The 17,048-nt window shown below is 43.3% G+C and overlaps 1 protein-coding gene across 2 annotated transcripts in view; it reads left to right on the top strand.

Moving 5' to 3' along the window:
• Positions 1-17,048, top strand: part of LDLRAD4 (low density lipoprotein receptor class A domain containing 4) — a 404,941-nt gene that overhangs the window by 191,318 nt on the left and 196,575 nt on the right. For both annotated transcript variants that reach the window (XM_068237123.1, XM_068237124.1), the window contains one exon: positions 16,334-16,474. In XM_068237123.1, the coding sequence (XP_068093224.1) occupies positions 16,334-16,474 (141 nt within the window). The remainder of the gene's footprint in view (positions 1-16,333; positions 16,475-17,048) is intronic.

The raw sequence follows: 17,048 nt of genomic DNA, 5'->3' as shown, positions 1-17,048 counted from the left end.
GTATAACATTGTATCCACCCTGGGTGGAGGGTTGCAACCCTTTTCTGTCTACAGAGAGCGACTTCTTATTCCTGAGTGAGGTCAGGATAATCTCCCCACCTGCCTTTACAGTGGTTGCCAATTGGTGACCCATGCTTGTGAGTATAACAACTATTACTCTTTGTCATTATCCCCTTTGTCAATACATACTACACTATTGGGGCTCTTGGTGTTCCTCTGTTTACCTTTATTGGGGTTGTCTTGCTAATTGCCTGTAATTTCCGCCTGATGTCTATTCCATTTGCACAACAGCATGTGAAATTGTCAATCAGTGCTGCTAACTAAGTGGACAATTTGATTTTACTGTGTTGGTTGTATTCCAGTTATTTTTTTAGCACTATCTATATGTATATCTATCTAGCTATCTAGCTATCTATCTACCACTCCCTTTCTTGCTTTCTCTTTCTTTCTCTCTCTCTCTCTCTCTCTCTCTCTCTCTCTCTCTCTCTCTCTCTCTGTGTTTTTTATTATTGTTTTTATTATTAAATGCACTAAACGATTTATCAGTATAGCAAGTAGATATTAGACATCATCATTCTTTCTGAAATCCCAAGCTGTGGAACGTCTGTGAAAGTAAAATGCGTTGAACAGGCTGCATAGTATAGGAAACCAGCACAAGACATGATTAAAGACCTACAAGCAAGATATCTGGTTTCCCAATGGTTTCTTAATTATGCATATTTTAGGAACCTTTCACATCAATAATGTTATGTAGTGAACTAGTAAGATTAATCTTTCATGTGTACCGCTAATATGTGAGCCATGCTGCCTAATTTCTCATTAGTAAATAACCTACCCTTTTCTTGTTTTAACATTGGGAAAAGGTACCGAACTACAAATTGATTTATTTTAAGTTGCAGTTTATATAAATCAGATTGCTTTCCTAATTGTTCCTCTGTGCACACTAATCTAGCAAAATGTTTCTAAATTATATACAGGTAAATTATGCTAGATGATTGAGTTCAGTGTGGAAACTGGAAACATTAAACAGAGATGCAGCATCTGGGCATTAGACAGCACTTCCTCTTTTTACAGAGGTGTACTACTAAAATGTAGAACATTAGGGTAAGTGAAATGACAACAGACATAGAAAGTTTTTTTTTCTTCTAAATTGGCCACCGTTACTCAGTTCATGCTAACCATGACTGAATAGTGACAGCTTAAACTTGTTAGACTAGGTTCACACTGACACGGTTCAGGAAGGACGGGGAAGCCTCAATAGGATCCAGAGGCTTTCCCCTCCCGAGATAAGTATTCTCAGAGGGTTTTTTTTAAATGCAGATCCTCTTTAACCACTTCAGGACGAGAGCAATTTTCACATACCAGCACTGCTCCTATTCATTTGCCAATAACTTTATTACTCCTTATCACAGCTAAGTGGTATATGTATATGTATATGTATATGTATATGTATATGTATATGTATATATATATATATATATATATATATATATATATATATATATATATTATTGTTTTTTTCAGGACTAATCAGGCTTTTAGTGTGTGAAAATTTTGTGAAGTAAATACCTTATTTACTATGCATTTTAAAGCGAAATAAAGGTTAAAAATAGAAAAAACACTATTTCTCCATTTACATCAATTATAGGTTTACAATAAATAGTACTAACTATACATTAAACCCCCAAATTTTATTTGCCTTTCCATCCTGGTTATTACAACATTTAGATTGTTTTTTGATATATCATTGTACACCATTAACGATTACCAAACCTTATTTGCAAAAATAACAGTAATATACCCTCATGGTATACATATTTAAAAAGCCAAATTCCTGAGGTAACAATATATGTTTTTTCTCTTATATTCTGTCACTTTTTCATTTTACAAGTCTTTTATTTTGGTACCGAATATGCGACAATTTAATTGCTTTTGATTCAGTTTGTGACTAAAAAGAATACACTTGACGTGGGTCTCAACCCTAAAACTTTCTAAACTCCATTGTACAACGTATTAGGGTTAAAATGTTAAACTGTTACCACATATGTCTCTTTTAGTTTTGCTAAGACTTTCCCAAATTTGATCATAATTTTGAAAATTGCTTTTTTATGGTAGATTGAGTTTGTCCCTACCCATTTTTGAATACATATTAACTTGGCGCCGCTCAGTTCGGGGCGGGGAGAGCCGAATGACTGCTCTCACCGCTGCCGCAAAACTCCAAGGCGGCGTTAAATACTATTCCCCCTCCGAGTTGTCGCAACTCGGAGGGCGATGTAATTTGGGGTCTGGCAGCCGCCGGAGCCCCGAATTACCGCTAAGCACCCCGTGCAGCATATCATTGCTGCTATGGGGCGCCCAGCTTCGGCACTCGGCTCTCAGAGACGCGCGCCGAAATGAACTGATCTGCACATTTTTTAAGGGACGTTTGTTCAAGCTTTAAGGCCTCTTTCACAGTGGGACGTTGTGTTTGATGCGATGTTAAAGTCGCACAATGTGCCCCTAACGCAGCACATGTAGGTTATGAAATTGGATGTTATTTAGCACTGCGTTATGGGTCTTGGTGCACCGTTTTCGTCTCATACTGATGGAACGAAAACGGCGCATGCGTTACATTTGAAAAAAAAATTACTGAGCATGTGCAACACACATAACGCAGCAAATGTATTGCGAAACGCACAGCATGCAGCACATTCTAAATATTGCTACACATTACACACAGTGCAACACGTGCACTGTGAATGCCGCACAGACTTTGTATTGCTGTGCGTTAGTCTGCGTTGTAATTTTTTATAACGTGTGACTTTAACGTCCCACTGTGAAAGAGGCCTAAGACACACCAAAAAAAAAAAAAATGTATTCTACAACTCCTAACGATTAAAATGATACCACATGTGCCTCATTTAGTAACAAACTGGCGGTGCACTCTCCACAACTACACTGGATGTATATATCCGTCGAGATAGGCTTAAGTGGTTAAGAACGATTCAAGTTCGTCCATGCCATGAGGGAGATTTATAGCTGCTCTGCGCCATCAGCTCCACTTTTTTGCTTGTGTGGGCTTCCCTAGGACTGATGGATGCCTGTGCTACCCACAGTGTGTCAACCTGCATCCATCAGTCCTAGGATAGCCCACATGGAGCCGGCGGGGCAGAGCAGTGCGGCGACATGTCCCCCCTCGCTTCCTTCCTGATCCCTTCTGTCCGATCCCCCTCCCTCCCTTACTATGGACAGTTCTTCTTTAGCTTCTGGAGGACATTATTCTTCTTTAGCTTCTGGAGAACATCACATTTATTTATTTATGTTTAGTAAACACAATAAACATGAGCGGATTGTTTTACCTTATAAATGTAGACCTCCATTGTCTGTGAACACCTGCTGTGTGCAGGTCTTAAATTATTCAAGAAGTCAGGCATGGGAAGCAGCTGAAAAGCTGTCAGGAATCATTTGATGATAAAGAATTAGTTCATTTATGCTTGATTGCTGCATGTGTGTTAATTTATTTGTATAATTAGGTGCTAAATTGACACACAACTTTTATTCTGGCTTTATAATGTTTGTGAATCATAATGTACAGTGAAGTCTGTAAAATAATATAAAAGATTTAAGGTTGCAAAAGTTTCTGCATCAACCCAAATACTGTGGTAAGCATGTTTATTACTAAGCAAAATGATCTAATGTTAAGTTATGCCTTAAAGAGACACTGAAGCGAAAAAAAAAATATGATCTAGTGAATTGGTTGTGTACTATGAATAATTACTAGAAGATTAGCAGCAAATAAAATATTCTCATACTTTTTATTTTCAGGTATATAGTGTTTTTTCTAACATTGCATCATTCTATAATATGTGCACATTACACAACACTCAGCATTCAAAATGAGTCTTTCAGAGCAGTCTGTGAAGTAATGACCTCTCCTCTAGCAGAGGAAAAGTAAATAGTCCAGGAACAGTTGAGATAATAAAAGTCCGATAACAGCCCTCTCCAGGACTAACTTAGTCTGAGAGCTTAATAGCTTGTTTGCATAGAGATAACAACTGGAGTTTCTCAACTCTTCCTGTACTGGAAACCATTACACTGATGTATCTGATCTTAATGTTTTATTTCTTAGCTGTGCTACACATACAAATCATAATATCATTTTTTTTCGCTTCAGTGTCTCTTTCAATGCCATGTAAGCATTGTATAGCTATATAAAATTTCTTTAAAAAAAAATATAAAAATAGGTAATTATTATTCATTTGTATAGTGCCAGCATAGTCTGTGGCGCTGTACAGAATACACGGTATAAGGAAACCATATACACAATACAACACTTAAATCCCAAAGCTCTGGTTCAGAAAGGGATACTTGCCTTCAGTCAGGGAAGCCTTAGGAACCTATTCAGGCTTCCCTCAGGATTCTGCAGACCCTCTCCCCCCCCCCCCCCCTCGCCTCCCCACCCCCACCCTCGAGGGTGGACCACCTGCATATCGGGGCCACACCCCTCCTATGTAAAGGCCTGACTTTATTGGCTCCATGCTTGATTTTAGGTGTGTGATCCAGACACTACTGCAGCAAAAGTGATCAGCAGGATGCCAGGCAACTGGTAACAACGGGGGTAACAACTGACCCCCGTTTAGCGCGCAATAGCGGCGGTTTAGCAGGGGCACACATGCCCCTGCTAACTATGAGCTCTGAAGCGAGATTTATTCTCGCTTCAGAGTCTCTTTAAGGTGTGTGATTCTGACACTGCTGATGCTAGGATGATCAGGCAGCTGGCATTGTTTTTAAGGAAACAAATATGGCAGCCTCCATATCCCTCTTGCTTCAGGTTTCATGATTCCTGTGATGTCTTATTCTGTATACTTGCCCCAGCAGTTCTTGATTTGCCCCACACTGTACAAGCTGTCATAGGAGAGGAATTAAAATGACTTTGGGAAGTCTTTTGTCACAGACTATGCTGGCACTATACAAAGCAAACAAAAAAAAGCCAGCTCTATGCTCAGCATCTTGCTTTTGAGATTGGAAGGTAGGCACTTCCATAAACCCTTATTTGTAAAATGGGACATGTACAGTATAAAGTTACGATTTTTTTTTTTTTTTTAATTCTTTGGCATATTTCAAAATGTGGCAAATGTTTTAACACGGAACAAAGTCCATAAATTCTGAATCTCTGGAGCTCTGCTCATACTATGCACTATATAGATGCGCTGTACCACTCAAACAATGCATGTGCATCCAGCAGATCAGGTGTCTCTGACATTGTTAGGTCTGACAAGATTAGCCGCATGCTTGTTTCTGGTGTGATTCAGGCACTGCTGCAGCCAAATAGATTAGCAGGGCTGCCAGGCAACTGGTATTTAAGTCAGTCATTTTTCCATTGAGCCAATTGAATTATACCTGTAAAATAGTACATTTAATTTCATTTACGTTCTGCTTTGAAATATCAAATTGATAGCCATCATCAGCAATCAACAGAAATCGAACAATGAGCTTCAATTGGTCTAAATGTTTATTTTCTTGGAGTCATGGGTTTGGTACATGAAATGGGTTATTCTTGAACACTTGACAAGATTTGAAATGCTGAAAATACTTTTTGACATGGCAACCAAGCCTTGAATGAACACTGTGCATAATTTATTTAAAGTATGTCTAGCGTGGGAAATATTTCAGCTCTCTGAAGCCCTCTTCAGCCGTGTGATTTTATTTGCAGATATTTGTATAGATATTTTATGCTGAGGATTCATATTTATTTCTCAAACATGGCAACCCCCTCCCCCTTCCTTATTCCTGAAGCTGTCAGATGAAAATAACATTATTCTATTTATAAAACGTGACTGTGTGGGAGGAGAGGCTGCATGCTGTGTGAATTATCCCAGATTGGGGAGGAGGAAAAGTCCCATGCTGTATGCTTCCTATTATCATTTTGCATTACTGTATGCACTAGATTTTTTCCTCATGTTAATTGCCACATTAGCAAACATTCAGTTGGTCTAAAGTGATTTTGAAGATGCATCAGGAAAATACTAATTTATGTTTCTTTATCTTTACATTAATTGCACAATACATTTGTTGCTGAGTGCCATCAACCTCAAGTCATAACAATGTGGAAGTTGCTGACTTCCTATTTAAAATATATTAATCGCTCCCTAATGTTCCTACGTTTGATCCTGGTTCATGTATCTTCACTATTATTCAGGTTTCTGTATGCGGGGCCTGGGTGAGACCTCTTGTGGCCGGTACTGTTCCTTAGTTCTCTTTCTCTCTTTTGTTCTTTTTCCTCTTATCTTTTCTACCTCCTCTGTACGCATGGATGGATTTCAGGCAAGGCCACATAGGCCATGGCCTAGGGCACCAGGCAGCAAGGGGCAGGCTGTGGACAGCAGAATGGCAGTAGCAGTTAGCCTGCCGAACATTTGTCCTGCTACACAGTTTGCACATGGTGGTGGGAGGCTACTTACAGCCGGATCTGGCACTCAGGGGATGAAGGGGCACTGACAATGATCTCTGAGCTGCCTGTCACTCACCAAATGTGCCGCTCCCCAACGAGCTTACAATCTAATCCCTGCCATCATGTCACTAACTGTCCTCAGAGCTTATAATGTAATCCTTGCCCAGGGCCAGATTTACCATAAGGCACTATAGGCATGATGAAAAGGCAGATTACTCCCCTCCCTGAGTGCCTCCCTCCTTCCCTGTGCAGAGTCTTGAGCAGAGCATGAATGAGCGGTTACTCACCCTACTCTCTGCATTCCACTGATGAGATCTCCCTTCAGTTGGGGGCACCACTAGCTACTTAATACTGAGGGTAGCTATGGCTTCCCTAATGCTAAGGGACACCTGTAGCTACCTATGGTGGGGAAGGGAAGTAAGTAAAAAGGGAATGCTAAGACAGCCAGCACACTGGGGGTGCGGTTCCGTGGGGGGTTTGTAGGTTCATGGATGGTGAAGTCTAGCGTGCCAGGATATCTGTGCCTATAGGCTCCTGTGATGTAAATCCAGGCCTGTCCTTGCCATCACTTCACTTAACTGTCCTCAGAGGAGCCTGCAATCTGATCCCTTCCATGTTGGGGGCGGAGTTTATGAAGCTGTCGGTCCGGGAGCAGCTGGTGATAGTGGGCCTATGGCGGTAAAAATAAAAAATCCGGCCCTGCCTGTACGCGCATCTCCCCCTCATATGTATGCTTGGATGTACTTAGTCTGCTGAGGGTGCTTGGGAGTCTCAGTACTGACCCTTTAAGATTATGGTATGTTTTCTCTACTTCTGGTCCATGCTCTTTTGAGTAATCACTCTTTCCCACTTACAAGTGCTATGTGTATTGTGTTTTATGTGCGATCTGTAGGGAGCTCAGGTGTATGATCCCGCTAGGGTCTTGGGCTCTCCTAACCTTTTTTGAGAGACACGCCTTGATCCTATGACCCTTAGGACTGTGGCCTGTTTATGGAAGGGTCCTTTACTTCCTATTGCTACTGGACATTTATATCTTGGTTTCCGAGGACTGTTGCTCTATCTCCGCTTTGCATTTAAGTGATATATGAATCTCAGTATGGGAGTCAGGGGCTCTGACTCCTCTGGCTGTGGTTGTAGGTGTATAAAGTTATGGCAAATTACTGAAGGCAGATGAACCAATGCTTGAAGGGCACTTGCATAGCTGCAACTACTGCAGGTAGCGGTGACAGCTTTTGCATCAGAATTGCACCTAATGTCTGCTGTAATATAGTGTACATGGCACTATCAGATGCTTACATTAAATAAAGGCGTCTGTTTTTTTTTTTTTTTTTTAGGCCTCAGTAGAGGGAGGGTTCTTTGTGAGAGCAGGGTTAGGTTAAGACATTGTAAATATTACAGGTATTTTACTATTGGAATTTAGTCGAATATCAGTAATTTTCGAGAAGGTCAAGTGACGGGAGGTGTCTTCCAATTATCCTCTCCGCTGACCTGATGAACCACTGAAGTTTATATCTGTCTCTAGAGGAGGAGCGAGCATACCAGACCAGAATTGATTAACCGAGGACCAACTCAATGGTGGTGGCGTAGAAGCTCGCCAGCAGCTCCTGGGCCATACCAAACTTCTTCAGTTGGCGGAGGAAGAAAAGTCTCTACTAGGCTTTTCTCTGGGTCAAGGCGGTGTTTGCCTTCCAGCTCAGGTCCTTGTAGATGGTTGTGCCCATAAGCCAGACTCTTGTCACTCTTTCTACCTCAGTGCCTTCTATGTAGATTGGAGGAGGTGTGGGCTTATGCTTCCTGAAGTCTACTATCCGCTCGACTGTTTTGGCTGTGTTAAGGACCATCCTGTTCTCCCTACACCACTGCCAAATCGCTGCATTGGCGTCTGGCGCCACTAGAGGGTGTCATAGCTGAGAGACTTCACCAAGAACAACTGGAAGTGCAGGGTGGATTGAGAAGAAGCTGCTGCTCCAGGGGACGGACGGACACTCGACGACAATGTGGGGATCTGTATTACTGGCGGCGGCATGGTGACAGGCAGACAAGTGCGGATAGGTAAGAAAAGCACCCACCGCGCTCTGCAAAGCATGGCGAGTCAGCAAACGGGCGGGTAGGCAACTGAACAGGGGGATCGGGAGCGATCAGGGGTGTTGGGGGGTCACCGATACTATCTAATCTGTTGCTAGCTAACCTTTATGGAGCCCCTACACCTAACAGATTTATCCTGGGGGACACCTGTGCCTTTTAAAAACTCCTTAGCGGCATGCCCGACGCCGCTTTTAGCATAAATTTCTTGCTCGACAGTGTCGGGCATACCGCTCAGGTTAAATGCCGAACTGAAGTCCAGTAGCAGTTTCCTGACAATTCAATTTGTCCAGGTTGTCAGATCTGACAAGATTAGCTACATGCTTGTTTCTGGTGTGATTCAGACACTACTGCAGCTGAGCGAGCAGGGCTGCCAGGTAAGTGGTATTGGTTAAAAGGAAATAAATATGGCAGCCTCCGTATCCCTCTCACTTTAGTTGCCCTTTAAGGTGGGATAGCATCACACTTTTTTTTTTTTTTTTAAAGGTTTTCATGACTGATGTCAGCGCCACTGTCCTGAAGTTAGTAAGGTCAGAGATTCCCTGCTTTTTGGGGACAGGGATGATGGTGGACATTTTGAAGCACATGGGAACTGACCACCCTTTCTGAAGGGACTTGGTGTAGATGGATGTGAGGATGGGAGCAAGCTGCCAAGCACAAGTTTTCAAATGGGCTGGTGACACCACATCAGGGCTTGACCTTGACAGGTGGCGTAGGACATCGCCCTTGCTTACCACTTGAGGCAGGGAGCTATAGACCTGGGGCATTGTTGGGGGGGGGGGGGGGAGCAGATATCGTTTCTAGATCCACCTATGCCGCCTGGTTCTCAAACCTGCAGTAAAAGTTGCGGAGATCCTCGGCTAGTTCGATGCTAGGAGTTTTTTGATGGGGGATTATAGTTTGTGGCAGCTATGAGCCCCTTCCAGCTCGAGGGTCATTTGCGTGAAGGTTGTGTCTCATCCTCCCTGCATACTCCTTCTTGGTGACTCCCAATTCACGCTTCAGGTTGTTTCTTGCCGTCTTGTAGGCCTCCAGGTTGCTAGACTTGTGCGTGGTTACCGTAGTTAGTTGGAGAACCACGGTTTGTTGTTCAGATAGACTTTGAAAGACTTGGTTGGTATGCAGGAGTCCTCACAGAAACGGATGTATGAGGAGATGTCTGCCCAGTCATACAGGTTTTTCACATCCAGATGTCGCCAGCTGTGCTAAATGAAGAATGTAATCAGGGTTACGAAACAGTTTACAATGGGCAAACACTGAATAATGTTTTTAAAATATTTTTATCACTTTGTCTACCGAAGTACAAAACAAATGAGCTTTCAGATAAGGCTGTGTGGGTGGTTTTTCTGTAGTTTTGATAGGCCTTCAGGCAGGGCTGGAGCAAGGTCCTCTATTACCCAGAGCTAATGCTGGGGATACACTGTACGTTTTTGTACAGTGTATCGACCAGCTGATCCGGCCAGCTGATAATATTCAGCTGGCCCGATCATGCCACTCGACCCTCGCCCGCTCGATCCCCGCCGGCGGACAATGGCAGGGAATCGAGCGCTGATTAGGAAGCGCCGGCGGGGACGAGCGGCAATCGATCCACGCGCAGGGATGCGGTGGGGACGCGGCTGGGGTCGATCCGGCGGCTAATCGAGGCGCCGGGCGACCCGTGTATCCCCAGCATTAGACTCTTGTAAGATTAAACCGGATGAAAAATTGCATATGATCACTACTCTAGCTAGCAGGCCTCAGACTTAATGCAGCTTTCTAGCAATTTTAGTTTACTTCATAAACATTTTGATAACTGTCTGAATGGCTGGTCACCATTATGTTGCCATGTGTCCCTTCTGCTTTCTGTTTAACAATTCCCCCCCCCCCCCCCCCTGCAGCAGCCCCAGTACTTACTCGCCTCCCTGTGCTGCAGTTCTCCCTCCATCCTCCGTTAGGTGCTGTAGCCCTGTAGTGAGGTCATGGTCTGTCGTCATGATGACAAATGACGATCTCACCCGAGGGATGCAGAGACTCGGAGGACTGGAAAGAGAATGGCTGCTGGCGTCTGGATCCCCCAGGAGGTGAGGAAAACTGTCTGCTGCACGCTATGCTCTGCACAGTCTTGCTGTTGGCTACCATGAGTCATGCTCTGGGTTATCACTCCTGGCTTGTTTTTTCCACCCCAAGCCTGACTTGTGATAACTGCCAAGGAGGTTAATCTTGCAAAATAAATTTTGTTTTTACAAAATACTGGGAAAGCGTGTGCTATGATGCTGGCCTCAGACGCAATTGTCATTAACGTCAACAGCCCTGCTCCGAAAATGCATGTCATTGGCGGTCATATTTGTTTGTGTTTTAACTGATTTTAAATTGCGCAGTTTTTTTTAGGCATGATGCGTGTTTGTAATTAGTGTCAGATCTGAAAAATCATGAACGCATGCAAAAAATTGCATGTGGGAATAGCGAGCGCACTACAACAGCAAGGGATCAATCAGATTATGCTGCTGCTATCTCCACACTCATTCCTATTACACACACTAAATTTTGAGAATAGGAAGGGAACTCCTTGGACTATCTCTGTGCAAAATTGTAGCTCTCTAGGAAGTAGCTGCATGTGATGTCCTATTGCCCACTGAATTCTAATCCGCCTAGGGTAAACATCGCTAAGTGGGAGGGATTTCACCCTTTCATCTGAATTTCCATTGACTGCGGCACTTTGTTTTCTTCTCAACAGACCTGGTTTTCACTGACAAACTTGGTATCAGCTTCACACTGGTAGTGAGTTTGTTTCAACTCTTCACAGTTTCTCCTTAAAATGGCAGCATAAAGACATATAGTAGAATGTAATAAATTAGTCAGGATACCCCCTTTTCCGTTAATTATCCTGATTTCCACATCAGAAACCCTTCCTTTATCTATATATTGCTGTATATTGCTCTTTAACCCTACCTTCCCAGTTTTGATTGGCCAAGGCTGTTCATCTATGCAGAATTCTCTTCCCAGGGCATTCTGGGAGACCAGATGTTTCTACTGATTTTTGGACACACAGTAAACAAACTTTGTGTAGTGATGCACCTGCCAAGAATAACAACGTCACCACCTGTGATTAATTTAAGAATATAAATCTGGTAGAGGAAATATTTTTCAATGGGCAAACACTGACTACATTTATAAAGTAACATTGTGAAAAATAAGCAATTTTATTCATTAAGCTAACATTGTTCAAGTTTATTTTTAAAAGGGGGAATTTTCCTTAATGTACCCAGGTAAAAATGTAAAGAACTCTCTATGCCAGGATTGGGCAAACTATGGCCTGCTTGGGCATTAAATTTGTCCAATCAATGCAGGGCAGGATTGTTTGTCCCCCTAGTAGGTGAACTGACTTGTGGCGTACAACAGACACTGCGCCAGTTCACCCGCCGCAGCTCACCTGATCCATGTTGCTGGCAATGGATTCCGTGGAGAACGTGGCTACAGGAAAATTACATCCGAAGACCAGCACTGGAGTCTATTTGTGTAATTTTCCAGTAGCCCTGATCCGCCTTTCAGTGCCTGAGTTTTGCAGCTGGACTTGCTGCACTGAAGATTAATCGGGAATCGACTTTGGAGGCAGAGAGAGGAGTCTTCTGCCAGGTGAGTAAATTATTTTTTTTTCACGTGCACCACTAGCACCAGAGCTATTAGGTGGCACTAATGGGGGGTGCTATGGGACAGAAGAGGGGAGTCCTGCCTAATGTATTTTTTTAAGGGGGGAAATGCTGCCATTTATGTGTATTTTGGTGAAAGATTGCCACATAATGTATATTTTCTGGAAACTTAGCCACATTATGTGTATTTTCTGGGAAACACTGCCAAAATGATGTGTATTTTAAGAAATGCTGCTGCATTATTTGAATTTTATGAGTAACGCTGCCGCATTGTGTTTTTTTTTTTTTGAGGAAATTCTGCCGCATTTTGTGTATTCAGGGAGATACACTGTAGATTATGTATATTTTGAGGGAAAGGCTGCTGCATTGTGTCTTGCTGTCTGTGGAGGTCTGCCTGCTGTCATTGGGCCTGTGTTGTTTGGTGCCAAAGAAGTCTGGCTGCTGCACTTTGCTATTTGTGGCGGAGGACGTTTCATCACAACCCAAGTTAGCCGTTTGGTTACTCAGGTTTTTGATAAAAATGTGTTTTATTATGTTGTCGCTCAACTACATGTTTTTCAACTATCATTGAAACTGTTCTTCTGTAAACTCCACATACCTATGCAACAATAGAAAGCTTTTCAGAGGTCTCTCATCACAGTCTGTGTGAAAAAAAATTCCTTGTTTACCAGCTGTTTGTAACAATTTGTGTCAGCGCCCATGCTAGAGGCTAGAGCCATACCATGTAGCTACGTTCCACTTCTCTGTCACTATTCACAGAGGAATGATTCACTGTTTCTTATGCCCTGCCTGCTTTCTTAATATCAAATGAGAACAGCTGAAGGATTTTTAAATACAGAGAATGGTCTGAAAGGAAGGACCTGTACTTTTTCCTTATTTGGATGCCCCCCCCCCCCCCCCATATTCAGAATGAGCTCTCCCTGGCTGTAAACTGTTTACTTTAGACTGCGAGGCAGAGAGAGTAAAACACAGGATCAGGCACACAGCACTGCAGCTGATGTTATTTAAACACATTTGAAACTATATTTCTGCTTCTTATCATTCTGAACACATTTTGCTCACAGGATTACTGGTATTGTTTCTGTATGCTGGATGTGCTGGACACATTCCTCCATAGTAATGCCCACAGTGAAAATTGTTCTCTCTAAATGTAATTTTTTTCACATAAAACATGAAAAGATGGGAAAAGCCTTTGTATTGCCATTTGGTAGTAAATTACTGGAAATATATGTGACATTTAGAACTTCAGGTAACTTTGATAGTTGTCCTTTAAGATGTAAGAGCAATACATTACTTATGTAGGTTAGTACACGGAATGGTGCTTTATACTAGAATCTTTTTCAAAAAATAATATTCTGGTATAATGCATTGTGTACTGACCAACATGGCAGCTTTATTATTGTGCATATAGGTGAAAGACACACATATGGCTGAGTGGCTATTTTTTATGCTTTAACCACTTAAGGACCAGGGGATTTTGCTATGATCGGTGCTGCGTGGTCTCTCCAGCCCGCAGCACCGATCAGAATTGAGCCAGGGCGACCAGACCCCCTCCCCCCCTCCTTTTTTTTCCCCACTAGGGGGGATGTCCTGCTGGGGGGGTCTGATCGCCGCCGGCTATTTCTGCGTAGCGGAGGGGGCTCCTCAAAGCCCCCCTCCGCAGCTATTTCCGCCTTTTGCCCTTACCTGCTTCTCCCGCAGGCTATAGGCTGTGCAGGACGGATAACCATCCTGCGCAGTCTAGGATAGGCTTCAGCCTATCAGATGCCGGCGATCCCCAGCCAATCAGAGGCCGGGTGATCGCCGATCTCCTTTACGGCGCTGCTGCGCAGCAGCACCGTATGATGTAAACAGCGGGGATTTCTTCCCCGCGTGTTTACATTTAGCTTGCGAGCGATGGGCGGCTCGCCGGCTGTTCACGGAGACACCCTCCGTGAACTGGCATGTAAAGGCCGCTCAAACGAGCTGCCTTTTCCATGCTAAACCACTAACGACCCGCCGAGGCAGTCGTTAAGTGGTTAAACTGCTGTTCGCTTGCTGCCTGAGGGGGGTCTGCTTGCTGTCCCTGGGCCTGTGTTTGGTGCCAATGAAGTCTGACTGCTGCCATTTGCGGTTGGTGGATGGGGGAGGGGGGGTGTCAGGAATATAGCAGCTAGTTATGATGCTGGTGAAGTTAAGGATAATACAGGAACATATTTCTTTCATTTTTCTGACTATGTCACGTGTATGTCTGCTAGAAGGCAGCTGTTGCCTGGAGTTGCTAGCTTGGGGCAAGGAAATGGCTCATTAGGCCTCTAGCCCATCTGCTGTCTCAGGTGTGATGGTCTGTCTGTCAATGACCACTACATTTGCACCTGAAGGTGACGGATGGTGAATAGGAGCAGGAAATGCTAATTGGCTAACTAGCATCTGACCAGGAAATGGTTTATTATCCCAAAAGCAGTCAAGTCCCCACATTTTATCTGCTGTGATCTGCTGTGACATACACCTTTACATGTGGAAGTTAGATCTCTGGGAGTTCAATTATGTCTGGAAAGTTAATTAAAACTAGTCCTCCCCTTCCCAAGGAAGTGGCAGCCTCCAGGCGTATCTCTCAGTATAAAGGTGCGTACACACATGCGACTATAGTCGTTTGTAACGATCGTTCCCCGATCTTTACCAACGACGATCGTTACAAAAAACGAACCACCGACTATTAAGGCAAACGACGAATGAGCCAAATTGCTACAAAAGAAAGTTCTGTCTCGGCGGATTTTAACCAACGACGATCGTTTGCAAAAGTAGTACATCGTTGCAAACGATCGTTCGTACTAGGCTTGACATGTGCATTTCACTATTTCTCTGTGAAGCTTCTCATTTTTATGCGCAGGCGCAATAGTTACTTTACGTGATGTAACGCTCGTTCTAACGATCAGATCGTTACACACCTTTTAAAACTATCTTTACTTAGGTCGTTCTTTCATCAATTAAAAGTTCGTTCGTCGTTCTCAACGAACGATCGTTGTCGCATGTGTGTACGTAGCATAAGAAGCAGGGCCAGATGCCTAAAAAATTATCTTCTCTTGAGGGTAGCACATCGCCAGAGCTGATCCCGATCGAAATCGGTAAATCCGTGTCCCTCCACGGTTGGACATTTGCGTTGGTAACATTCATGTTTATTTCCCTTTTATTTTGGCAACTTGTTTTGTTTGTATCTTTGTAACTTTTACTTTGTAACTTTTTTACTTTGTTTTTGTACATCTTTTGTATATATCATTTTCTGCATTGTTCCACTTTTTTTCCTGGAATATTAAATCGTTATTTAATAAGTTTGACTTCTGCTGTACTAAACTAACACTCATAGCCTAGAAGAGACTGAGGTGTAACTGTGTATAAGCCTGATTGTATGACTGAGCAACACTACCGTATAAGATTGTAATTGCATTGTGTGTATGGGGCACTTCTGCGCTCGACAGCAGAGTGGGAAGTCTAACAGTATCGTTCGGAACGACTGTTAGTGGTTTTGCTTCACTACAGTGTGAGATTGCAATTGTGCGTGTGTGGGGGGCGTTTGTCATACGTTGGCCTAAAGCGCGCAGCAACGTACGAAAACGCCAGTGCGAGTAATTCGACAGCAGAGTGGAAGTGTCTAGCAACAGCTAGTGGTGGCAGTGAGAAGTGTTCTGAGGGGTCACAGCCTTGTTTTAGCTTGACTGAGGCTGCTTCTTCTCTTGATCTGGTCAAACCCGCAGTCGGGAACCGTATACGCAGGCGTGCCGCGGGCCTGTTCCTGACGGGGGGGGGGGGGGGGGGTCATCTAATTACGTTTAGTGTCACTTTGCCTGTGTTTTGGGAGAAAATTGGGGCCCACTTTATTAGTTAGCCCCACCCACATTCTGTCATGGCCATGCTCCTTTTTTGCTATGGTGTGCTTCGCATGCAGCACTCTTAATCTGGTCTGGATCCTCGGTCAAACTTGAGAACCCCATGTGGCCCTCGAGTCAAAAACTTTGTCCACCCCTGCTCTATGCTGATAGTAACATACTGGGTTAAGGCAGTGTTAGATGATCAACATCAGATATGTCAAACTACATTGTTATTTACAAGTGGAAATCTAGACTATTACAAATGCCCATTAGATGCCCTCATATGATATACTTGTGTCAATATATATTATAAAGATTCATTTTTAATAAGGTAACACTTTGTCTTTCAGAGTGCAAATTTACATGCACCAGTGGCAAATGTTTGTATCTTGGATCGCTGATCTGTAACAGACTGAACGACTGTGGAGATAACAGTGATGAAGAGAACTGCCCATTGGTGACGGAACATCCTCCCCCAGGGATATTTACCTGTAAGTTCAGATTTTACATTCTGAATCTGTTGTTTCTGTAAGTGCTGCTGCTGCTTCCTTTGTGTCCTGGCACTCTATGGAGGGAAAACCTGTATGGTGGTGTCTAACAGCTTGCCTGATAAACGTCTGTACTCCTTCCCACCCACACATGCCATTTCATTCATGTGGGTTCAGTCTGTGAAATCTGATGTGTAAGATTCCAAGCAATAATGCTTAATGCATTTGTGTCAGTAATTGCCCTTTTAGATTATGCGCAGAAATGTTTTGTTTTTCCATTTAGGTGCATTAGCTAAATAACTGTAAAATTACACGTGAGGATGATTCCAAGTGATTTTGTTCAATTAATTTGTAAAACTGTGTTCGGTCTGAGGAGTTCTGTTATGAGTGTGTGAATAACATTTTCTCTGCAGACACCTTGCAATAGTGTTTGTTTAAATTAACCCTCCTGGAGGTAACACCGACCTACACTTGGGGTAGCCACCGCAGAGGATTGCATGGCCCCTGGAGGGATTTTTGTAATAAAACTTGTTGTAATAGTTGTAGCTAGCACTAGGCTAGCTACCTGTGTCCCCAA

This window comes from Hyperolius riggenbachi, chromosome 5 (assembly GCF_040937935.1).
Source record: "Hyperolius riggenbachi isolate aHypRig1 chromosome 5, aHypRig1.pri, whole genome shotgun sequence".
Classification (NCBI taxonomy): Eukaryota; Metazoa; Chordata; class Amphibia; order Anura; family Hyperoliidae; genus Hyperolius; species Hyperolius riggenbachi.
Note: the sequence above shows the minus strand (reverse complement) of the source record. Positions and strands in the feature narration are given on the sequence as shown.